The sequence below is a fragment of the Typopeltis vanoorti genome, chromosome 10, assembly GCF_054136105.1.
Source record: "Typopeltis vanoorti isolate ZY-2024b chromosome 10, IOZ_Tvanoo_1.0, whole genome shotgun sequence".
Classification (NCBI taxonomy): Eukaryota; Metazoa; Arthropoda; class Arachnida; order Uropygi; family Thelyphonidae; genus Typopeltis; species Typopeltis vanoorti.
Window position 1 is genome coordinate 71,774,446 of NC_143558.1, and position 26,777 is coordinate 71,801,222.

Sequence of the window (26,777 nt, forward strand, 5' to 3'; positions counted from 1 at the left end):
ACACTGCTATGATTGTAAAATCAATTAACAAATCCTTCCATTGGAAAGAATTTTTTCAATTGATTCTACTAAAAGAAAGTGTCTCTCGGTTAGCAAAAGTTTGGTAAATTTCCAATAGATGGCGACACAATTCGTTCATTCATACCAGTGTCGGCATGTTTCATCTTGGCCTGGCCTGGCCCATGACCCCTGACAAAATTTTAGCCACATGCAGCGCGTAGTTCTCATTTGGCAACCATTTAAAATGATCGCGTTTGCATTTTTCATAAAAATGGAGAAAAACAAGTTTCGTGCAGTGATAAAACACTTTTATTTGAAGTAGCGGATGGCTGTGTAGATCAAAGCCAAGTTAGATGCAGTTCATTGGGACTCTGCACCAACATTTTTGAATAAATGAGTTTAAATGTGGTCGTAAGTCCATTGAAGATGAAGTGCGCTCCGGATGCCCGAATAAGGTCACTATGAAGGAAATGATTGACAAAATCCAGTATCATTATGGAGGTCCACCGAGTGAAAGTGAGTGAGAATACTGAGATTATACATCAACAGAATGGATGTATAATATCTGCACGAAAAATTGCACATGAAAAAGTTGTGTGCATAATGGATGCCACAATTGTTGACTTTCGATCAAAAGCGCATGCGAAAAGACATTTCAATGCAATGTTTAATCACAATTTGCAGGATTTTATGCACTGATTCGTGACTGTAGACGAAACTTGGATCAACTACTACACATCCAACTCCAAACAGCAGTCAAAACAGCGGACAATGCTCAGTGAAAAAGCACCGAAAAAAGCGAAGACCATTTGGTCAGCTGGGAAGATGATGGCCACTGTTTTTTGGGATTCCCAAGGAATTATCATGATAGTCTATTTGGAAAAGGGTAAGACAATGATAGGAGTCTATTATGCATCATTGTTGGACCGTTTAAAAGAAGAAATGAAAAAAAAACAGCCAAGATTGGCTCACAAAAAAAAGTGCTCATTCGTCAAGACAATGCACCGTCCCACACATAGGCTGCCGCAATGGCAAAATTCAAAAATTGAGGTTTGAATTGGTTCCACATCCACCGTATTCTCCGGACCTGGCCCTATGTGACGTCTTCTTGTTCCTAAACTTAAAAATTTGGCTTGGTGGGAAAAAATTTTCTTAGAACGAGGATGTCATCAAGGCTGTCAATGACCACTTTGCACAATTTGAAAATTCCTACTTTTTAGGTGGGATGAAAAAATTGGAAACTCGCTGGACCAAATGTGTAGACTTTGATGGAGACTATGTTGAGAAATAAAGGTGATTTTTTTTCAAAAAAAAATGTGTTTAACTTATTTTTTTACCAAACTTTTCAAACAACCCGGCATTTGGGGGATAGAAAGTGGTGAGAAAAATGTTGAAGTGTGTAAAAAATTTTCTTCATTCTCTTCAACTGCATTGGCATTGGAAATTAGCTCGAAAGCACCCAGTATACACGACAGTGTTTAAACCAGTTTTGAGTTATGGATCTGAGAGTTGGAGTAGAATTAAAGCACTTCATCAAAGACTGGAGACCACACGTACAAGAGTTCTGAGAAAATTAGGGGAGTGACTGATGGCATCAATGGTAAATCATAATAAAAATTATGATATTAGAAGGAACTAACTTGACATTATTAGCATCCAAGAATTTGTCAGTAGAGATAATCTAAGGTGGTATGGCCATTTAAATAGAATGAGTTAGGAAAGGTTGGCAAAAACAGGTGTGATGACAAGATGGTAGAAAAGAGACCCATAGGAAAACCAAGGTCTAGGTGGATTGATTTGGTCATAAGTTCCTTAGAAGAACGAAATGTTAGATATTACAGTGCTGGAGTGCTCACAAGTAATAGATTAATTTGGAGGAAAATTGTTGATAGGAGATTAATAATAATGTAAACTTAATCATGTAGTGCTGTCATAGTATCTTGAACATCCTTTGGGGATACATATCAGGAAACTGATGATGACAATGATAAGAAAATCACTTGATGCATATTATACTAATGTGGTAAATAATTTTCTAACAGTTTGTGGTCAAATATCATTAAAAAAAATTAGTTTTTAGATTATGAAAAGTTTTAGGGAATGGATTCTAATGTGTTTGATAACAGCAATTCATTGTAAATTTTGGATGTTTTATTTGAAGCTTTGATTAGGATATTTCAGCATTTAATTACAACATATTGTGAACTTTGTTAAAATAATTGTATACTGTAATGGAAGTTGACTGCAATTATAAGATCCACTTGATTTCTTATGAGAAACTGTCATATAAAATTAAATACATCAGCGTTTGTTTTATAAAATATGAGAATGCCTGATCTCATCTTTGAAATGAACTTGCTCTCCTGGTATCTGCATAATTGGAATTTTCACCAAATATAATATTACATTCATTATTAAAGTAAATTAATAATTACTAAAGGGTTTAAAGAAATGTTACACAATTTATTATTATTATTATTACTAAACTAGAAATACAAAATTTGATAAGCAGTGTCTCCTCAACAAAATTTTAAGAGGGCTCTATTAATTATTCTCTGAATGCTTAAAATAATAAACATAAGTAGAGCACTTTCCAAATGTAATCACTAATAGCATAACAGAAAGAAAAAAAAAAAAAAAAAATATATATATACCTAAGGTTTTCTTCTTCGTCATCTACATCAACATTTTCTGAAGCTAAGAAATCAAACGTAGCTAACACAGATGCTTCTGCATCCATTAATGCATTTTCCGTAACAGAATTGGGAATTTTTTTTCCTGGTATTCTGGAAGATTTCCACATGATATATTTAGTTAGTTGACACTTCAATTCAATTTAATTAATTTGTTAATAATAATCTAAAAATAAATTTCAAAAAACATACGCAGTATACATTATTCATATTAGTTGATAAAGGAAGCAATACATTTGTTTTACAAATGATAAAAAAAGTGCACAGTTTGCATGGAAAACTTAAGGAAGAGCAAATGTGAATTCTAAAACTGATCCCTATGAGTAATAACAACAATGCCATTCAATCTTATCAAAAATGCACTATTGATGTTTAGCAGAAAAAACATACATCCTGGGATGAGAATTAATGTTATTCAGTTATTAATTATTCAAATCAATCTATGTATGCTTTCTTAATGGTGTGCAGAGAGGCACAATAGTAAGAATTCCAACAAAAATGTGTAAAATGTAGATTCATGTCCATATCTTGACTTCTACAAGTATGACTGCAACATTATGCAAAAATCTGAGAAGTAGTCATCTTAAATTCAACCCAACAAATGTAAAAAACTTCTATACAACATTAGAGGACACCAAATCAGGACGTTAGATCTTTTGCCCATTATGGTTTGAATTGCTTCCTGTATTGCATGTGTAGAGTAGCAAGATTATTCTCTAGTTATATGAGTATATTTTGCTGGGTTTCAACCAGCAAAATATAACACATTTAATAAACAACTTTTTTTTTATTTATTGTTTTAGTGTTGTAATACGGTGAAAATAGGTATAGAAAATAGAAAGGAAGTTGAAGTTCCTGGAAACCAGGTCTGGTCACCTGGCTTCCATTGTGATTCTGATATATTGGAGAGTACAAAGATGAGTGTTAAAAATGATATCAGGATTGTGGAATACTGATTATGAAGGTAGATAAAATGGAGAAAGAGGGGTGATATGATTGAGACTTGCAAACTTCTGAAAGGATCACAGAGGATTTCAATTGATGGAATTTTTCAGTTTATGGAGGGTGGGTTTTTCTCTTGGAGGGTTGTGTGTGATTGGAATGGATTGCCATTGGATGTTGTGAGTGCAAGCAGTGTGAATGAATTCAAGAATAAGTATGATAGCCGGTGTGTGTAGTATGTGGCCTCCCTAGATGAGTCTCTGCCTCGCTGAAGGTCTCTCTTAATAATAATCATAATAATATCTTTAGTTTTAGCTCCTGGGAAGTGTGAAGTAGTGACTCCATCAGCAAGTGCAAATTTCATGATTGAATCACCTTACCATATTACTTCTTTTTTTCTTATATTCTGATTGACTTCCATTTTGGTTATTATATTCCATGTTACCGTATCTGCTACAATGTCTTCTTCCTTCTTCTTCTAATCATTTTTCTTGTCCCGAGTTATTTTAACATTGCTGATAACGATGTTTTCCAACTGGTTCAGGACATGAGTAAACAGAGAATTTAAAAGGGGAGATGTTCTATTTAGTTTTGAAAAGGATAAAATTAAATTTCATTTTGAAAAGAAGAGCGTGTAAGAAAGTTTTAAAACAAATATAAGTTAAAGAGCTTTCAGGCGACCTGTAGATTGAAATACATAAATATCATTAAAGATGTTTGTGAATTCTAATTAAAATTAATTCTGAAAAAGAAATAAATAGGAAAATTACTAAATACCTAAAAATAATAACAGGTTTAATAAATTGTGCTCAAATCCAACTTGGTACAAAAAGAGACTTGACCATACGATTGTTAAATTCTAGCTTAAGCAACACCTGCTATGGAAATGGAATTTATACAATTAAATAAATATATATATATATATGAATAAAAGCAAAGATTATTGTAGCAGATAGAATGAAATTTATGAAGAAAACAGCAAAATATACCCTACATCCGTTTCTCAACCTTTCTAAGCCCAAGGACCAATAAAATGCCTAAAACAATTCTATGGACCACTAAATTACAGAGGCTTAGCCGGGGGAGGGGATCCGCCCCGGGCAGCACTTTTTTGGAGTTTAAGAAATTTTGCCATACTGTCTAAAAAACAGCAACTGAGTGATGAAATAGACTTCGACAATGTCATAGACGAAATTTTTGAGAACAGAAAAGCAAGAAAAAATAACATTTTAGAATGTTGGAATTAAAGTTTTATTTCAAAAATAAACATCATCATCATCATGAAATCCTCAGAGGCTCACTTTAGTGAGTACGGGATTGGCAAACCCGAGGTACCTGATGCTGGACCATGCCTTACTTCATGTAATATACATCTGTTATTATCTGTAGACTGGTCCCTCCTCTTCCTCCCTTGCTTCTTTCTTTCTTCTTGCTCCGTCCCCCGAATGCTATTAGAGTATTCGAGGGGAATCTTACCTATTTTGCTGTGTCATTTCGTCTCGTGCTAACAGGACATTATCAAACATTGTAACATGATCAGGCCATCAAAAATGTTCATACTGCATCGTCCATCGCGCAGGTTACCAAGGGATGCGTTCGGGTTTTAGGCAGAGGGACCCATTCGAAAAATATGTTACAGTCTCCCTTAGACACCACTCCTCAGCACTCTACTAGAGGAAACTCCATCAATGGGCCCGCTACCCATTTTGGGAGGTGTTTAGGGGCAGCGCAAAGAAATGGTTCTGCAAAAGGACGGAAATGGCAACGACAACGGCACCAGACAATGGCTTTAGGCAACTGGAACATTTCTCTGACAGGGAAGGAGTTGGAACTGGTCGAGGAAGCCAAGCGCTACCAGCCAGACTTAGTCGGGCTTTCTTCGACGAAGAGGAGAGGCTCTGTCAACCTGGATAAGGAGCAGAAGCTCTACTACTCTGGTGTGAGCCTGACAATGTCTGCTCAGGCGGGTGTGGGGATACTCACAAGCCCCCAGCTGTCAGACTGTGCAGCTGAGTGGATCCCATTGGGGGAACGGGTATGTGTGTTAAGGCTTCAGATGAAAAACCATGATTTGGCTGTGGTGCAAGCCTATGCACCTAATCTGGAGTCAGAATACTCTGCCTTCCTAGAGGAAGTGGATGCTGCTTTTGACAGGGTGGCAGACATGGATCAGTCCTGCTAATGGGTGACTTCAACGCACATGTTGGAACAGATGACCAGACATGGAGGGGTGTGGTTAGGAGGAACGGCGCCCATGACCTTAACGCGAATGGGTTGAAATTATTGGACTTCTGCTGTACTAACAGCTTGTCCATAATGAATACCTTCTTCCAGCACCAAGAAGTCCATAAGTACACCTGGTATACGGGGATACAATAGAACAAAGGTTATAGTCTCAGCAGACCTATTTTCCTCAGTGTTGGACGTTCGTGTAAGAAGAGGGGCAGAACTGTGAACTGACCACCACCTTGTTGTGTGCACACTACGGCGTGTGAAATGGGAGACATTGGAAAATGAGGCTGTGAGGAAGAATTTTGCAGATGTTGAGGAGGAGTGGAAGCTGTTCAGAACAGCTGTCACTGCCTCTGCACTCTCATGCTGTGGCAACCGGCTGTGAGAAAAGGACACCTTGGTGGAACCAAGAAGTCCAAAAAACTGTCCGGGCAAAAAAGGAGTCCTACCTAACATGGCTTAGGGTCAGGTCACCTGAGATGCATTTGCGGTATGCTGAGGCACGAAAAGCTGCTACTGAGGCAGTAAAGACACCAAAGCAGAAGGCTTGAGAATCCTTTGTAGAAAGATTAGACTCATCCTATGCAAATGCAAACAAAGTATTCTGGCAGACCATCCAACGCCTTCGAGGGAGGAAATCGTACACAGCAAGGGCAATTAAGGCCTCTGATGGTGCACTTTTCACAACTGAGAAGGATATCCTCCACAGATGGAGGGAATACTTTGAGAGCCTTCTTAACCTGGGTGGCCCAGCAGTTGTGGACATCCAAGAGGTGCAGATCGGGGCAATGACTAGTCTCACAGCAGAAGAGGTCCATTTAGCAATAAAATCGCTAAAATCAGGCAAGGCTGCTGGTGATGATGAAATTCGGCCCGAAATGCTAAAAGCCTTAAATCGAGACTGTGTTCTCTGGCTGACTCGAGTGTGTCAGGCTGCTTGGATATCTGGGCGAGCACCAAAGCAATGGCAGACAGGCATAATAATACCAGTCTTTAAGAAGGGAGACTAGAAGGATTGCAGTATCTATCGTGGCATCTCTCTCTCTGCTCAGCCTGCATGGGAAAGTGTATGCTAAGTGCTTGGAAAGACGGTGCAGGAGCATAGTTGAATCAAAGTTCCAGGAAGAACAATGTGGCTTTCGTCCTGGTAGAAGCACAACTGACCAAATCTTCACTTTAAGGCAAGTCTTTGAGAAATCTTGGGAATATGCCAAGAATGTCTACACACGTTTTGTGGACTTGGAGAAGGCATATGACCGGGTTCCTCGGGATAAGCTTTGGCAAGTAGTACAGGAGTATGGAGTGGATGGCCAACTATTAGCTGCCATCAAGTCCCTGTATGAATGCCCAGAGTTTTGTGTCAGGGTAAACAGCACAAAGACTGAACCTTTCACAGTCTCCATTGTCCTCCACCAAGGGTGTGTTCTGTCACCCCTCCTTTTCATAATATTTATGGACTAGATTGATAGGCACAGCCGAGGCAGTGAGTGCGTCAGAATTGGAAGATGTAGCATTGGATGTCTGCTTTTTGCAGATGACCTAGTTCTGCTTAGTTCTTCAACAGATGACCTTCAGCGGACCCCGCATAGGTTTGTAGCTGTTTGTGCAGACGCCAGAATGAAGATAAGTGTGGCCAAAACTGAAACATTTGTGGTCTCAAGACAACCACCTCAGTGCACTCTACATGTAAGTGGAGTCCCAATGAGGCAGGTGGAGAAGTTTAAATACCTTGGGTCCATATTCACGAATGATAGAAAATGAGATGTAGAGCTAGATACGCGAATTGGCTTAGCAAGCTCAATACTGTGGGAGCTTGGCCGTTCGGTAGTACTGAAGCGGGAGTTAAGCCAGAAGGCAAAGCTGGCTGTCTTCAACACAGTCTATGTCCCCATCCTCACCTATGGTCATGACAGTTAGGTAATGATCGAAAGAATGCGGACACGAATCCAAGCTCCTGAAATGAGGTTCCTTTGAGGGGTTGCAGGGCTAACAAGACTCGACAGAGTCAGAAGCTCTGCAATTCGGGAAACCTTCAATACTCAATCACTGCTTCTCCGTGTTGAGAGATCACAGATACGTTGGTACGGGCACCTGGTCAGAATGCCACAAGAGAGGCTCCCTCAGCAGGCCCTCTTTGCCAAGCCTTTGCCAAGGTGGGAGGCCACATGGAAGGGCAAGAACTCACTGGTCCAAAACCTTGGGTGGACACGTTTGGGAATCCCACCAGAACACCTGAGCTTGGTGGCAGAGGATCGTGACCACTGGAAGTTCCTCTTGCAGCTGTTGCCCCAACAACCCAATTAGGAAAGGTAGTCCTTGAAGATGTATGTATGTATGTATGTATCATCATCAAATTCCTTACATGTACCCTCAAGGGGTGTACAGGATATGATAGTACTACATGAAAAATTTACATCATTGCTAACTTCCTATCTACAATTTTCCTCCAAATCAGTCTGTTACTTGTCAAGACTCCAACATTATCAGATCTTATATTTCTATCATCTAAGGCACTTTGTACCGTATCAATCCACTTATATCTTGGTCTTCCTCTGGGTTGTTTTCCTGCCAACCTGGCAGAGAACACTTCTTTTGCTAATCTTTCCTCGCCCATTCTGTTTAAGTGACCATACCACCAGAGATTAGCTCTGCTAACGCATTCCTGGATGCTGACAATGTCAATGTCTTTCCTAATATTCTCTTTTTTAATATGATATTGCCATTGATGCCATCTGTTCATGCCTCTAATCTTTCTCAGGACTCTCATATCTGCGGTCTCTAGTCTTTGGTCAAGTGTTTTACTTCTGACCCAGCTCTCAGATCCATAAGTTAAAACTGGTTTGAACAATGTCTTGTATACAGCTTTAGTGTCCTGACTAATTTCTCTCTTATTCCATATGAATTTATTCAATTGACTTCTTACCATACCAGCTTTGTTGATTCTATTGTCTATTTCCATATTTAACTTACCGTAAAAATCGTGGTTAAGTAGCTGAAATGTTTTACTTGTTCCACAGGTTCCCCGTTCACAACACAGTTGACATTTTCAACGATTCTACCTATTGTCATTGTCTTTGTCTTTTTAATGCTGACCTTCACACCATATCTATTACAGCAGTTATTCAATTTAGTCAGGGAATCTTGCAGACTTGTAGCGGATTTATTTAGAAGTATAACATCATCCGCATAAAGCAAAGAGCTGACATTAACATCTCCAATTTTGATATCATGTTTAATACCACTTTCCTTCATAATGCGATCCATATAGATAATGAATAACAGAGGTGATAGTGTACATCCTTGTCTCACACCAGATTTAACATTAAACCATCTTCCTGTACTTCCTTGAATGCTAACTGCTGACTTGCAACTCAAATAAAGACTAAGTATCGCTTGATATAATGCCCATTGACACCATATAACTGTAGCGTATTGAATAGCTTTTCTCTTCTGGCACCTTGTCATATGCCTTTTCTAGATCGACAAAACTGAAATACAGATCTTTGTTATATTCCTATGCTTCACTGACAGCCACTATTTGGCCTGAATCCAGTTTGTTCTTCACCAAGCTTTTCTTCCACAATTCTTTTCAACCATTTTTCAAGTATAATAAATTTAGTTTAATCCCTTATCCAAGTGTGTGCAAACAAAGTTTGTGCCTGAAAGTATCTTCAGGACTGGGGTAAAGTGGTACAACACCGGAAAATTCCTTGCAAACGTGGAGCAAGCTACCAACACTTCTATCTCAGTATCTCCCATAATGCAAAACACATCTCCTTGCAGATATGTACAATGTTATGCATTAAGGGAAGGGACACTACCCAGACTAGTTTCGACCTTTATTGAGGTCTCTTAAGTGGGAGCCAGGCCCAAGTGGAGATACCAAACGGTGTGCCACCTTTTTATTATATTACTCTGGATTTAGAGAAAGATGTTGAAAGTTTATTTTTCACTTGTCAGACTATAATAAATTTAGTTTAATCCTTTATCCAAGTGTGTGCAAACAAAGTTTGCAAACAAAGTCAGGACTGGGGTAAAGTGGTACAACATTGAGACTAGTTTCAACCTTTATTGAGGTCTCTTCAGTGGGAGCCAGGCCTGGATTATCTGCAAGGAGATGTGTTTTGCATTATGGGAGATACTGAGATAGGAGTGTTGGTAGCTTGCTCTACCTTTGCAAGGAGTTGCCCGGTGTTGTACTACTTTACCACAGTCCTGAAGATACTTGCAGGCGCAAACTTTGTTTGCACACACTTGGATAAAGGATTAAACTAAATTTATTATAGTCTGACCAAGTGAAAAATAAACTTTCAACATTTTTCAAGTATAGTTGCATAGATCTTACCAGGAACACTCAATAGGAAAATATCTCTGTATTTCTCACATTCAGTTTTATTTCCTTTTTTATATATGGGTACTATTAGAGCTCTACTCCAATCATCAGGAATTCGTCCCTCTGTCCAGGCTTTCTGAACTATGCAGTGAAGCCACTGCAAGACTTTTATATCACTATACGTCAGCATTTCTGGTCGAATATCATCAACTCCTGCTGCCTTTCCACATTTCAAACCTTTGATGGCTTTTTCTACTTCAAGTATGGATATGTATTCCTGACTGTATGCCTGTTGAGTGTTTATTTACCACTGTGCTATCACTGCTTGTTTCATTTAGCAATTTTTCGAAGTAATTACTGCATTCTTCAAGGATATCTTTTTCTCCTGTTTTCGTGTCACCTTTATCATCTCTAACTCCTTTTACAGCACTCTTTCATCCATTCCTAAGCTTCTTCAACAACCTCCAGAATATCTTAATACCTTCTTGATATTATTTTCTTGCCAAAGTCCTCCCATGACTTTTATTAGCTAGTTTTACACAGTGTTTAGCTTTCTTACATTTGTCTCTATATTCTCTAAGAGCACAAGCTGACTTATTTGCCAGGAACTTTGATATGCTTTCTTCTTTTCCTTCACTGCCTCTTTAACTTCCTGTGTCCACCATAGAGTTCTGATTTTTCTATCATTGCAGACAACCTCACCACTAGCCTCTCTGGTTGAATCAATCAGAGTTTTCTTCAAGGCTTGCCATTGAATCTCCAAGATTTGGTTCTGTTTTTTTTTAATTTATTTTCCTATATGGCGTTTTGACTATTTCGTAATTTTTTTTTAAACCTATGTAGGAATTACCAACATTTCCTAAAAATTGTGCCATTTATAACATTATAAATCTAAAAGCATGTTTTGCATAAATATGGAAACATAATTAAATTGGAAGTAAAATTAAAAGTGTGTTATCATTGTAAAAAGTTTTAATTTTATTAAACAAATAAATAATATGATATAATTATGTTACTACCTACTTTTAATGAGATGGTTGAGCTTCTCGGTCCTTGCAGAGTTGCTGGATATCTGCCTCAATATTGGTCAACCTCAGTCGAAGATCTGCACAAACACCAAGACGATTTCAGTATTTTGTTTTATTTGAAGGGGTGATGAAAATCCTTTCTCACAAAGATAGGTTGTAGAAAACTGCATGCCGATTTTCAATACTTCTTCAGATAATTCGGGAAATTCACTTCTCACTGAAGGCGAGATCCAAAATCGAGTCAAACCAAGATCACGGAATTGCATTTTACATCCACTGTCACTTGAAGTTCAGTTAACTGTTCTTTTTTCGATAACGAAAGGTTGTTCTCGTGACTGCAAGCCTGAAATGGATCGCAAAACCCACAGAAATTTCTTATAAAAGTAATTCGGAAAATATATTTCAAAATTCCATTTCAGATTTTTGAGGCGGTCACAAACCCTTTACAGAAACTCAGAATCAACATTCCACTAAAAAGGATTCCAATGTTGGAAAAGGTGCAAATTGTCTGTCTTTTACATAATTAATCCATAAAACCAGTTTTTTCTCGAATGCCTTTATTTTGTTGTAGGCATCAAGAACAGTTAAAGAATTTCCCAGAAGAGAGAGATTTAGTTCATTTAATTTCGAAAAAATGTCTGAAAGATAGGATAGCGTTGATAACCATGCTTCGTCAACAAGGAGTGATGCAAAATCAGAATTTCATTTAAATAAAATGTGCCTTAATTGAAATAACCTTGTTAGTACTTTGCCTCTGGAAAGCCAGCGAATTTCAGAATGAAGCAAAAGTTGTATATATTCACTGCTCATTTCATCACAGAGTACCAAAAATAACTTGTTACTTAATGGTAAAGCTTTAATAAAATTAACTAACTTTACAGAGTTGTATAGTAGCACAGTTTTAAATTCTGGTGGCATTCTTTTTGAGGCTAACACTTCCCTATGTATGAAACAATGTACTAATTCATATCCAGAGCTACTTCCTTGACCATAGAAACAACCCTACTATGCCTGCCCGTAAGGGTGCAAGCTCCATCTGAACAGAAGCCTATACTTTCTTCCCACTGGATCCCTTTGTCTATTATGTAATTATTGAGAGTGTGAAATATTTCCTTCTTCAGGATGGCAAAGTTCTACAAAATAGAATATCATCATGAATGTTATCATGCGCATATCTTACGTAGCAAATTAACTGCGCATCATTTGTAACATCAGTAGTCTCGTCAATTTGTAACTCATAATAAGGGCTCTTCAAAACTCTTTCGATTAACTGAGATTCTACGTCACCTGCCATATCATTAATTCTATGACTGACTGTCATTTGAAAGATGAATCAAATCAACATCTCTTAGTAACTTGTTGCCAAACATAGTTTTACCACATCTTTTATAGATGGAAGTAGCAAATTTTCCCCAATAGAGTGAGGTTTCCCTGATTTTGCTATGCACAAACTTAAGAGATAGGATGCTTCCAGTGCCTTGCTATTAATGGAACCCATGGCCGAAATTATATCTTTCACATGATTTAATGTCCCGAAGTGTTATTGAAAAAATTCAATTGGCTTATTTTTCACATCACAATGTTTAGTTTCTAAATGGAGCTTAGCAGATTTCATGCACTAGTTCAACAACATTTGTTAACACAAAACACATTGAGGTTTCTGTTCACTAACAGTGTCATTTGAAAGAGGAATCAAACCAACATCTCTTAGTAATTTGTTGCCAAACATAGTTTTTACGACATCTTTTATAGCTGGACGTAGCAAATTTCCCCTGATAGAGTGAGGTTTCCCTGTTTTCGCTATGCGCAAACCTAAGAGATAGGATGCTTCCAGTGCCTTGCTATTAATGGAATCCATGGCCGAAATTATATCTTTCCCATGATTTAATGTCCCTAAGTGTAGCTGAAAAATATTCAATTGGCTTATTTTTCACATCACAATGTTTAGTTTCTAAGTGTCATTGGAGTTTGGCAGGTTTCATGCACTCATTCAACAACACTTCATAACACAAAACAACATTGAGGTTTCTGTTCACTTTCATCTGCACACCAAGTAAACCCGATTCCAAATATGAACTGTTATATTTCCTACTGTATTTTTTCTTTGAACTGCTTGTTTCTTCTACTTCAATAGTATCGGATTTACTTGACGTTACAACACATGTATCACAATTAGGGTTAGAGCAAATTTCTACTTTGAAAAGAAGAGCAAATTTCATTTGCTCTTCTTTTCTAAGTCTTAGTTCTAAGCCACCTTTCCATTATTAAAAAATGTTTCCGAAAAATATATAAATACTGGGGTTATCTCATGTCACACTTTGTCCAAGTATCACTTAGCACTTCCGAAGATATACTGAGTTTTGGTTGAAGGAGAGAAACCTTCAATAATAAAAATTAATAAACAACAAGCAATTGGTTGAAATGTGGATAACACATGTTCACTTCAAATCTGAAAAAAAAAACAGCAAGGGAAGGTGGAAGCAATAAACTATACTGTTGTTCACTTCACCCCTCTTTTATTATTCATCATTCTGTGGCTACAAATTTAGCAGCAGAATGACGAATAATAAAAGAGGGGTGAAATGAACAACAATATAGTTTTATTGCTTCTGCCTTTGAACATTCTGATGCTATTTGTTGGTTTTTTAGTCTCCATTTTATTTCAATAATTTTTACTTACTTATTCAATTTTATTTTTTTGTTTTGTTTGGACAATTAAAAAATATATATTTATTTAAGTCTGCCTGCAGACCACCTGTGGTCTGCAAACCACACTTTGAGAAACACTGCCCTATATGATCATAAAATAAATGAAGAAATAATTAAAGAATTAAAACAGGAACCAATAATACAGAAAATAAGAAATATATATACAACTAGATTGAGCAATGTTATAAGAATGCAAATAGAAAGACTACCCAAACAATTTCATTATAAACAACCAGGAAAAAGGATGCACCAATGGTTTCTGAGGCTGGAACAGGTCATAACAGACTTCAATTGCTTGATGATAAAAATGAAAGCATTTTAAAAAAGGCCCATCATAGCTCAAGTAAGATAATGTGTCTATCACATCCCTTGCTCCTGTAGCTTGTCATACTTCAGACAGGAGATCAGAAAGATCTGATGCTGTTTACCATGAAGGATATAAATCTTACATCTAGCACCATACAACTAACAAATCTGGCTCACCTAAAAATTCCATCTCTACTAAGCACCATGTCCTATATAGAAGAAATCCAAGCTATTACACAAAACTCTATTCCTTAAAAAATGTTTATATAAAGAGAGCTGTGAGATCTTATCACACTATCGATATTTAAACAAACATGTTGGCCTTCAGTTATCCCATCTATACAAAATATTACTGTATCATTCAATATATATATATGCATGCACACTTTTTTTTTTTAGATAATTAAGTAGGAATTTTATTAAACATCTATTTTCATACACCATGGTAGTGCTTTTTAAAATGCTTCTGTTATAGATATTATTTCTGTAAAATTTTCCATGCTACTCCTCTAAATCAATAGTTCCCAACCTTTTTTCACTTGTGTACCCCCTTTTAAACCCATTTCAATAAATTGTACCCCTTGTTTTTAAAATAGCCGTTTTTAAATACTGACACTTTTGTTCAGTGCCTCAAAAGATGCAAGATACAGTCTTATATCCATTTTTCCACCATTACTGATTATTTTTTGTGTACCCCTGAACAGACCAGCACGTACCACCGGTTGGGAACTGATGCTCTAAATAAATATTAATCTTTTATGGCTATTTCACCTATTTTTGTTTAGGAGTACCCCTTTTATGATGTCATTAGCTTTTTACTCAATTTTTAGGGCATTACTGATGTATTAAAGATATAGATATGTGAAGAATATAAGGAAGGAATAATTTCTGTTATTGATATTTTATCTGTTATTGATATTCTAATTATATTTCATTCCCAGTTGCTATTGTACTGGAGATTCCTTCAATACTAAGGCAAAAATTTTATATAATTAAAATAGTTTTCACATATCCAACCCCCTTCTCTAAAATTTAATACAAAAATCACCAATATGAAAGAACTTGACAAGAAATTCAATATAATAATGTTGTTGGACTACAATAACATCTAGTATACTTCCTGAGCTAATATATGAGAATGATGAAAGTTTCTTTAGACATGACTCTCCATAAATGACCACCCCCATAATATAGAAAGAATTTTGTCTGACACAATATGAAAAAGGTATATAAAGGATGTCCCAAAATTCACGCAAGATTTAAATTTAGCGCTATTTGTGCGGTAAAGTGTTGCCAACGAGAAGAAAAAGACAGCGTGACAGCTGACAGTTCAGGGTTATTAAAAATGGAGCGCTACACGATAAAGAACAATGTATTTACATTGTTGAGCAATATTTTAAAAATAATGAAGGTTTGGCAGCTACAATTCACAATTTTCATACAAAATATGGTCGGAATAGTGATTTAACTTCAACTGTGAAAAGATTAATTAAAAAATTCAAGGAAACTGGATCAATTAGTGATCTTATACACTCTGGCCGTCCTTCAACAAGTCATTCAACAGAAAACATCGAAGCAGTTCGTGAGAGTATTGCTGAGAGTCCAGAACATCAATTCGGCACCGTGGTCTTGAATTGGGCATTTCGAGAAGCTCTCTACAGCGTATTCTCACGAAAGATTTGCATCTTCATGCTTACAAAGTTCAATTGACTCAAGAACTGAAGACTACTGACCACATTAAAAATGACCACACACAGCGAAGAGAGTTTGTTGAATGGATTATGGAACAACAACAAGCGGACACTTATTTTTTGAACAAAATCATCTTCAGCGATGAGGCTCATTTTCATCTTGATGGCTTCGTTAATAGACAAAATTGTCGCATTTGGGGTTCAGAAAATCCACGAGTGATTGTTGAGAAACAAATGCATCCACAACGTGTCACTGTTTGGTGTGGATTTTGGGCTGGAGGCATCATCTGTCATTTCTTCTTCGAAAATGCAGCTGGTAAGGCAATAACAGTTAATGGTGCTCGCTATCGCGACATGATAATCCAGTTTTTTGTGCCTAAATTGCAAGATATGGATGTGGACGACATGTGGTTTCAACAAAATGGTGCCACATGCCATACAACCCGAGAAACAATTCAATTACTGCATGAGTCATTTCCTGGTCGTGTAATTTCCTGTTTTGGTGATCAGAATTGGCCGCCCAGATCATGTGACTTGATAGCTGTTGGACTTTTTTTTTTTTGGTGTTTTTTGAAGTCTAAGGTTTATGCCAACAAGCCCATGACCACCCATGCCTTGAAGGAGGAAATTGAGCACTGTATCAAGGAAATTCAGCCACATTTATGCAAAACGGTCATGGAAAATTTCAACAAAAGAGTGCGTATGTGCCAGCAAAGCCGTGGAGGCCATTTACCCGATATGCTATTCCATGCATCCCTATACTGTATGTTTATGAATCAATAAGAAATTACAATTTTTAATTAAAAACCTGTGTTTTCTATCAAAATTACTTCTTGCGTGAATTTTGGGACACCCTGTATTATCTACTGTCTGTGATTTCATAGATTTCTTCATGATCTTCAATCATTTCATAATTTGAATTATACCATATTTCTTTCAATTTCAGTCAAATATAAACATTGGTAATGCCTGCCATAAATGCTAAACAAACAGTTTCAAAGGAACAACTTGTTGCCAAATTGATATTCCAAATTTATTAATTATTTTTATGAAATAATGCTCCTACTTCTGGCCTGGATGCATGATTGGTTAGCATATTCATTGCCCAATAAACAGGCTACAGATTCAGATTCCACTGTGAGAATAGATATGTGATATTGTCTTTAGGTGGGAGATGAATTTCATCACAAATGTGGGATCATTACCCAATTTCTGGAGACCTGAAGTGGCGTGAATAGGTTCCATGTTTTGACTTCAGAGAAAAGTTAACAGATTATGTAAAAAATGAAAATAGAAAGAAAATTCTTAGGTCGTGCTCGGTAATAATGTACTACATGTTTGCAACTCCATACACCAGTAGTGGGGTGCTTAAGAGTCAAAGCTGTATAACTGAGAGGAGACCTCCACATAGCCTTTAAAGCAATGCGGAGAACCGACCAGGGCTTCTGACCTAATGTCCAATCCTCACCTTCTCGTGGTGCACCCTGTTGGGTATCTACTTGGATACTGAACGAACGAGGATGGGCTGGCAATTTGAGATTTAGCTGACCAAATTGTATTCTTATTGGTTAAACCAAAATAAAAAATGATGGTACAACATGACAAAATTTCATGCCGGCTGGGGCATCGCCCGGTTAAACAAGGCCCCCTTTGTTTTCGCCAGGGAACCAGAGTGAACAGCGAAAAGTCAGCTACTCAAACAAATCTGAAAACAAACCCCAACTCAACATCACCAGAGTTAAAGATTGGTACTATCAACGTAAGAAGCCTGATTGGCAAAGAAATGGAGCTAGCTGAGGAATTAGATAAGTACCAGATCGACATAATAGGGGTGACTGAAACAAAAAAGACAAAAACTGGTGAGATCTTTCTGAGCAATAAATACAAAATGTTATATTCAGGCAATGACAATCAAGGAAAAGAAGGAGTAGCCATAGTATTCAACACAAAATACGTGGCTAATCTTCTTGAATGGCAGTCAGTCTCAAGTAGAGTAATGTGGTCAAATATGAGAATGGGGAATGGACAATGAGACTTATTTGTGCCTATGGTCACACTAAAATAGAAGTGGAGGAATTTTTTGAGTCTTTAGAAAAAGCAACTGACACAATGAAAAAGGAAAAGTTGATCCTTGTTGGGGATCTAAATAGCAGAGTAGGAAATGATTGTGAGACATACAAAAATATTTTGGGAAAATTTGGAGAAAAGAGCAAAGCTAATAACAATGGCAAATATCTGTTGGATTTCTGCTCAGGACATGGACTGGTTATTACTAACACCATGTTCCAACATAAAAATGTGCACGAATTCACATGGAGAGAAGAGGCAAGGAATAAGAAAAGTCTCATTGACTATGTTATTGTTGATAGTGATGTTTTCTCCCTGGTGCAGGACACCGGAGTGTACAGAGGATTTGAAATTGGAAGTGATCACTATTTAGTCTTGAGCAGGATAAAATTGAATTTCATATTGAAAAGAATAACTTGTAAGAAAGTTTTAAAGCGAATAAAAATTAAGCAGCTCTCAGATGTGAACTGCAGACTGAAATACACAAAGTTTATTGAAGAAAGAATGAAAGAGTTTGAGAACAGGAATCAAACCTTGGAGATTTAGTGGCAAACTCTGAAGAAAACATTGACTGATTCTGCCAGAGAGGCATGTGGTGAGATTGTCGGCAAGGATAAAAAAATCAGAACTCCCTGGTGGACACAGGAAGTTAAAGAGGCAGTGAAAGAAAAGAAGAAAGCATATCAAAAGTTCCTGTCAAATAAGTCAGCTTGTGCTCTTAGAGAATATAGAGACAAATGCAAGAATGCTAAACAAAAGTCATGGGAGGACTTTGGCAAGAATATAGAAAATAAATATCAAGAAGGTGGGAAAATACTCTGGAGGTTGTTGAAGAAGCTTAGGAATGGAGGAAAGAGTGCTGTAAAAGGAATTAGAGATGATAAAGGTGACATGAAAACAGGAGAAAAAGATATCCTTGAAGAATGGAGTAATTACTTTCAAAAACTGCTAAATGAAACAAGCAGTGATGACAGCACAGTGGTAAAAAACACAGATCAGGCATGCAGTCAGGAATACATATCCATACTTGAAGTAGAAAAAGCCATCAAAGGCTTGAAATGTGGAAAGGCAGCAGGAGTAGATGATATTCGACCAGAAATGCTGAAGTATGGTGGTATAAGAGTCTTACAGTGGCTGCACTGCATAGTTCAGAAAGCCTGGACAGAGAGACGAATTCCCGATGATTGGAGTAGAGCTCTCATAGTACCCATATATAAAAAGGGAAATAAACTGAATGTGAGAATTACAGAGGTATTTCCCAACTGAGTGTTCCTGGCAAGATCTATGCAAGTATACTTGAGGAGAATTGTGGAAGAAAAGCTTGGTGAAGAAGAAGCTGGATTCAGGCCAAATAGAGGCTGTCAGGATCAGATCTTCACTTTACGACAAATAGTCGAGAAAGCATGGGAATATAACAAAGATCTGTATTTAAGTTTTGTCGATTTGGAAAAGGCATATGACAAGGTGCCAAGAGAGAAGCTATTCAATACACTGCAGTTATATTGTGTCAATGGGGCATTATATCAAGCAATACGTAGTCTTTATTTGAGTTGTAAGTCAGCAGTTAGAATTGAAGGAAGTACAGGGATATGGTTTAATGTTAAATCTGGTGTGAGACAAGGATGTACATTATCCCCTCTGTTATTCATTATCTATATGGATCACATTATGAAGGAAAGTGGTATTAAACATGATATCAAAATTGAAGATGTTAATGTCAGCTCTTTGCTTTATGCGGATGATGTTATACTTCTAAATAAATCCGCTACAAGTCTGCAAGATTCTCTGACTAAATTGAATAACTGTTGTAATAGATATGGTATGAAGGTCAGCAATAAAAAGACAAAGACAATGAAAATAGGCAGAATCATTGAAGATGTTAACTGTGTTGCGAATGGAGAACCTGTGGAACAAGTGAAACATTTCAGCTACTTAGGCACAATTTTTACTGAAGATGGTAAATCAAATATAGAAATAGACTCAGCAAAGCTGGTATGGTGGGAAGTCAAATGAATAAATTCATATGGAATAAGAGAGAAATTAGTCGGAACACTAAATTAGCTGTATACAAGACAGTGTTCAAACCAGTTTTAACTTATGGATATGAGAGCTGGGTCAGAAGTAAAACACTTGACCAATGACTAGAGACCGCAGATATGAGAGTCCTGAGAAAGATTATGGGCGTGAACAGATGGCATCAATGGCAATATCATATTAAAAACGAGGATATTAGGAAACAACTTGAGATTGTCAGCATCCAGGAATGCTTTATCAGAGCTAATCTCTGGTGGTATGGTCACTTAAACAGAATGGGCGAGGAAAGATTAGCAAAACAAGTGTTCTCTGCCAGGTTGGCAGCAAAACGACCCAGAGGAAGACCAAGATATAGGTGGATTGATATGGTACAAAGTGCCTTAGTCGATAGAAATATAAGATCTGATAATGTTGGAGTCTTGACAAGTAACAGACTGATTTGGAGGAAAATTGTAGATAGGAAGTTAGTAATGATGTAATTTTTTTTCATGTAGTACTATCATATCCTGTACACCCCTTGAGGGTACATGGCAGGAATTTGATGATGATGAACACCAGTAGTTTCTAGGTAGGTACCAGTTGTCAATCCCTGCTAAGTTTAATTTTTAAGATCTTATGGACCCAATGAATTGCATGAAGAGAAAAATTAAGGATCTACAAACTGATCACTTTCCAAATAAATATATTCAAAACTGAATAGTTTCATCCTTGTGTTTAAGGACATTATCATGACTTTTAACTTAACTGTATTTAATAAGTTTGTTAATTGTTCACTGATATCTGAATGAGAGGCAATTTGCAAAATCCCATATGGAATAGAATGTCTAAATAAATGATCAATTCTCACCATTTCAGGATGAGCTAAGTTACTTTCCCAACTGGATAGTGATAAAAAATGAGGGGAGGCTAGCAATTTGGGATTAATCAAAGAAACTGTATTTTGTACTGATTAATAATAACACACAAATATGATGTTACAAAATCAAATATTACGTCAGGTGAAGCATTCAAGAGTGAAAGAAAGCTCTAGTGCTTTCATCAGAGAACCAGCATAAACAGAGAAATCCATTCTACTGGAAAAACTCAACAGAAAACAGACAATCAACCTAAGAAGCATCAATGGAAAAGGTATCGCATTATCACAGGAAATACTGTTTGGGTGACATGCCTAAGAATATCTCCTGTCATTCTATGCTCCATCCCACCTGCTCTTTTAAAATTTCACCTCTGAATCAACATCTGCAGAATAAACAACTTAAATGTGCACCACCACCCTCACCTACAGATATCCAACTCGGACCTGTTTTAGACTAAACCACAAAGTGTTCAATTTGCACTCTGTATGGTTCTTTCTCCACAAGTACAGCAACATCATGTGTGGTTTTCTGCAATCTAATATTCCTTGCAAGAGGATGTCAAATCTTTTATTTCCTCTTTTTGACCTTCTCTAGCTTTGGGTTTCCTTGTCCAATATGTAAAATTGTCTGCTTATTGCCCTAATTCTGAAAGTCACGCTGACCTCTTCAAATTCTTATCCTCAAGGCTTAATTTCCTGCAGTCCAATCCCCAAACAATGACATCAATTGGTGACTATGACCACAATTCTAACTGGCTCCCTGCTTCCAATTCCACTGCCCAAGATGGAAAAGAAGCCAAAGTATTTTCAGTAAGCAACAAACTACAGAAAACTGTTCATCTCCCAACTAGAATTCCATATAATCCTATCCACTAAATGAAGCCCATTACTCAAAGAACAATAATTTATTTAAGTTGACACTGATACTTGCTGTGATCAAGTTAAAGAAATTATTGCAGTCAAATGATGGGCTTTATTCCCCACTCAAATTCTACCCAAGATCCAAGGTATTGTGTGTTTGTGTGTGTGGAGTGGGAGGGGGGGGGGTCCATATTGAAAGTGGCTTGAGATAGACCCCAGCTTTTTTTCCCCATCAGCTTACTACAAAAACAGTAGGTATGGCTTGAAAGAACTAAACAGAGAAAACTTTCCTCATGCTCAAATGTCAGTCATACCTCCTGCTGCACTGTAAAGGCTACTAGGTGCAATTTCTATATTTGATCCCATCCCACTACTCTCTAACCCAAATAGTACTTTTGCAATAATACCTGAAGAGAATATCAATGACAGAATTGTATTAAAAGTGAAGGTATTAGAAAGAAACTTGACATCATTCACATTCAAGAATGTGTGACCACAGCTAATATGGTCACTTAAATTGAAAAGTAATTTGTCAGTCAAGAAAGAGATGTAAGGCGCCAACAAAAGACCAAGAGGAAGATCTGGATACACCGATGTAATCAATAATGCCTCAGAAGGCTTGAAATGAATGAATGCTAGATACATAAATAAGGAAATAAGAGGAATTTTGAAGAAAATTGTTGAAATTAAAATTAACATAAATCTTAGCATTATCAGAGTCACAGTGCTAAATATAAGCATGCTAAATATCATAGTACCCTGTACACCCCTTGAGAGTATACATGCAACATAGTGATGCTTTCAATGTGAAGAATGCAACTTGGAGATTTCTGAGCACCTACTGATAAGAGAATCCTAGAGTGTAACACTAATGATGCCAATTTGCTGCCATTTAATCACATAGTAAGGAGGATAAATGTCTCAATTATATTATGAAGAAAAATCTTAATCAATGCCATTTGAGACATTGCTGTAACATACTATCCAAATATTGAAATATTACAACACAAGCACAGTGAAAACACAAAAGGACTGACTTTTGTTATACAGCTACATTAACTAAATTATTCCAGCCATTTTCATCATTATTGAACAATTAGATCAGCATATAAGGAGCTGATTATGGATAGTGTCGATATTTTCATGAAAGTTTTTTTCAGTCAAGGAAAGAGATTATGTAATAGATAGATTACTGCATTACATATAAACAAGACATTATAGATTTATAATGTCTCGTTTACATGTAATGCAATAATCTTTCTGGATAATGTAGTTTTGCTAAGTATTAATGGAGATGTACTACCAATCCAAAATAATTCATATTTTATAAGTATATAACAAAAATAAGAAGAAACAACATACCTTCGTGTCTGTGTGTCTGTAATCCGTTTACCTTGATCCCCATTCATAGATGGGAGCATATTTTGCTTATCTTCATTTTCTAAATTGCTTGGAGCAAGTCCTAAAAGCGTCCTTACTCTGGCTGACCTTACATCAATTATTGTGTCCGTGTATCCAATTTCTTGCAAGTACCTAAATTAAAACTCATGTAGCATTAATGTCCTGAAATAGGATGAAAATGAATAGTGTGAAACATTTAACAGGATTAAAAGAATTTTTCATTTTAAAATTATCAAAATAAGCTAGATCGCATGAAAGTCAATCTATAAAATGCAACATCTGATACCCAAATAACCAAACATTCAGTAAACCAACTTGGGATGGTGCGTCAAGTGACTTCTAGAGTAGCATCATATATTCTACCTTCAGTTCACTGTACCCTGAATTATCATCATCATCATCAAATTCCTGATATGTACTTGAAGGGTGTACAGGATATGATAGTACTACAAGAAAAATTTACATCATTACTAACTTCCAATCTACAATTTTCCTCCAAATCAGTCTGTTACTTGGCAAGACGCCAACATTATCAGATCTTATATTTCTATTGACTAAGGCACTTTGTACCGTATCAATCCACCTATATATATCTTGGTCTTCCTCTGGGTCGTTTTCCTGCCAACCTGGCAGAGAACACTTGCTTTGTTCTTTCCTTGCACATTCTCTTTAAGTGACCATACCATCTGAGATCAGCTCTGCTAACGCATTCCTGGATGCTGACAAGGTCCAGTTCTTTCCAATTATCCTCGTTTTTAATATGATATTGCCACTGATGCCATCTGTTCATGCCCCTGATCTTTCTCAAGACTCTCATATCTGCAGTCTCTAGTCTTTGGTCAGATCCATTTTAACTTATGGATCTGATTCAGCTCTCAGATCCATAAGTTAAAACTGGTTTGAATACTGTCTTGTATACAGCTAATTTAGTGTTCCAACTAATTTCTCTCTTATTCCATATGAATTTATTCAATTGACTTCCTACCATTCCAGCTTTGTTGATTCTGTTGTCTATTTCCATATTTAATTTACCATCTTCACTAAAAATCATTCCTAAGTAGCTGAAATGTTTTACTTGTTCCAGAGGTTCTTCATTCACAACACAGTTGACATTTTCAACGATTCTACCTATTTTCATTGTCTTTGTCTTTTTATTGCTGACCTTCATACCATATATATTACAACAGTTATTCAATTTAGTCAGGGAAACTTCTAGCGGATTTATTTAGAAGTATAACATCGTCCTCATAAAGCAAAGAGCATACATTAACATCTCCAATTCTGATATCATGTTTAATACCACTTTCCTTTATAATGTGATCCATATAGATAATGAAAAACAGAGGGGATAATGTACATCCTTGTCTCACAGCAGATTTAACATTAAACCATCTTCCTGTACTTCCGTCAATTCTAACTGCTGACTTGCAACTCAAATAAAGACTAAGTATTGCTTGATATAATGCCCCATTGACACCATATAACTGTAGTGTATTGAACAGCTTCTCTCTTCTGGCACATTGTCATATACCTTTTCCACATCGAAAAAATTTAAATACAGAGCTTTGTTATATTCCCATGCTTTCTCAACTATTTGTCATAAAGTGAAGATCTGATCCTGACAGCCTCTATTTGGGCTGAATCCAGCTTGTCTTTCACCAAGCTTTTCTTCCACAATTCTTCTCAACCGTTTCTCAATTACACTGGCATAAATCTTGCCAGAAACACTCAGTAGGGAAATATCTCTAATTCTCACATTCAGTTTTATTTCCCTTTTTATATATGGGTGCTATTAGAGCTCTACTCCAATCATCAGGAATTCGTCTCTCTGTCCAGGCTTTCTGAACTATGCAGTGCAGCCACTGTAAGACTTTTATACCACTATACCTCAGCATTTCTGGCCGAATATCATCTACTCCTGCTGCCTTTCCACATTTCAAGCCTTGGATGATTTTTTCTACTTCATGTATGGATATGTATTCCTGACTGTATGCATGTTGAGTGTTTTTTGCCACTGTGCTATCACTGCTTGTTTCATTTAGCAATTTTTCGAAGTAATTACTCCATACTTCAAGGATATCTTTTTCTCCTGTTTTCATGTCACCTTTATCATCTGTAATTACAGCACTCTTTCCTCCATTTCTAAGCTTCTTCAACAACCTCCAGAATATCTTACCACCTTCTTGATATTTATTTTCTATGTTCATGCCAAAGTCTTCCGATGACTTTTGTTTAGCTAGTTTTACACAGTGTTTAGCTTTCTTACATTTGTCTCTGTATTCTCTAAGAGAACAAGTTGACTTATTTGCCAGGAACTTTTGATATACTTTCTTTTTTTCCTTCACTGCCTCTTTAACTTCCTGTTTCCACCATGGAGTTCTGATTTTTCTATCCTTGCAGACAACCTCACCACATGCCTCTCTGGCTGAATCAATCAGGGTTTTCTTCAAAGATTGCCACTGAATCTCCAAGGTTTGGTTTCTGTTCAAAAACTCTTTCATTTTTTCTTCAATAATCTTCGTGTATTTTAGTCTACAGTTCACACCAGAGACCTGCTCAACTTTTATTTGCTTTAAAATTTCCTTACATGTCATTCTTTTTAATATAAAATTCAATTTTATCCTGCTGAAGACTAAATAGTGATCACTTCCAATTTCAAATCCTCTGTACACTCTGGTGTCCTGCACCAGGGAAAAAACATCACTATCAACAATAACAAAGTCGAATGAGACTTTTCTTATTCTTGCCTCTTCTCTCCATGTGAATTTGTGCACATTTTTATGTTGGAACATGGTGTTCGTAATAACTACTCCATGTCCTGAGCAGAAATCCAACAGGTATTTGCCATTATTATTAGCTTTGCTCTTTTCTCCAAATTTTCCCAAAATGTTTTTGTACGTCTGACAATCATTTCCTACTTTGCTATTCAGATCCCCAACAAGGACCAACTTTTCCTTTTTCATTGTGTCAGTTGCTTTCTCTAAAGCATAAAAAAATTCCTCCACTTCTATCTTAGCAGAACCTTCTGTGGGACCATAGGCACAAATAAGTCTCAGTGTCCAATTCTCCATTCTGATATTTGCCCACGTCACTCTACTTGAGACTGCCTGCCATTCAAGAAGATTAGCCTCGTATTTTGTGTTGAATACTATGGCTACTCCCTCTTTTCCTTGATTGTCATTGCCTGTATATAACATTTTGTATTTATTGCTCAGAAAGTTCTTACCAGTTTTTGTCTTTTTTGTTTCAGTCACCCCTATTATGCCGATTTGGTACTTATCTAATTCCTCAGCTAGCTCCATTTCTTTGCCATTCAGGCTTCTTATGTTGATAGTAACAATCTTTAACTCTGGTGATATTGAGTTGGGGTGTGCTTTCAGATTTGTTCCAGTAGCTGACTTTTCGCAGTTTGCCCTGGTTCCCTGGTGAAAACAATGCGGACCTTATTTAACTGGGCAACGCCCCAGCCGGCACGAAAATTTGTCATGTTGTACCATCATTTTGTATATTGGTTTAACCCAATAAGAATACAATTTGGTCAGCTAAATCAAGAATTGCCAGCCCATCCTCGTTCATTCAGTATCCAGGTAGATACCCCACAGGGTGCACCACGAGAATTATTCT

The 26,777-nt window shown here is 36.8% G+C and overlaps 1 protein-coding gene across 5 annotated transcripts in view; it reads right to left on the minus strand.

The window, feature by feature from the left end:
- Cka (Connector of kinase to AP-1) overlaps positions 1-26,777 on the minus strand; it is a 570,985-nt gene that overhangs the window by 409,018 nt on the left and 135,190 nt on the right. For all 5 annotated transcript variants that reach the window (XM_090399493.1, XM_090399496.1, XM_090399494.1 and 2 more), the window contains exons 5-6: positions 23,115-23,285; positions 2,655-2,786 (exon numbers count right to left, since the gene is read on the minus strand). In XM_090399493.1, coding sequence (XP_090255619.1) covers positions 2,655-2,786; positions 23,115-23,285 — 303 coding nt within the window. The remainder of the gene's footprint in view (positions 1-2,654; positions 2,787-23,114; positions 23,286-26,777) is intronic.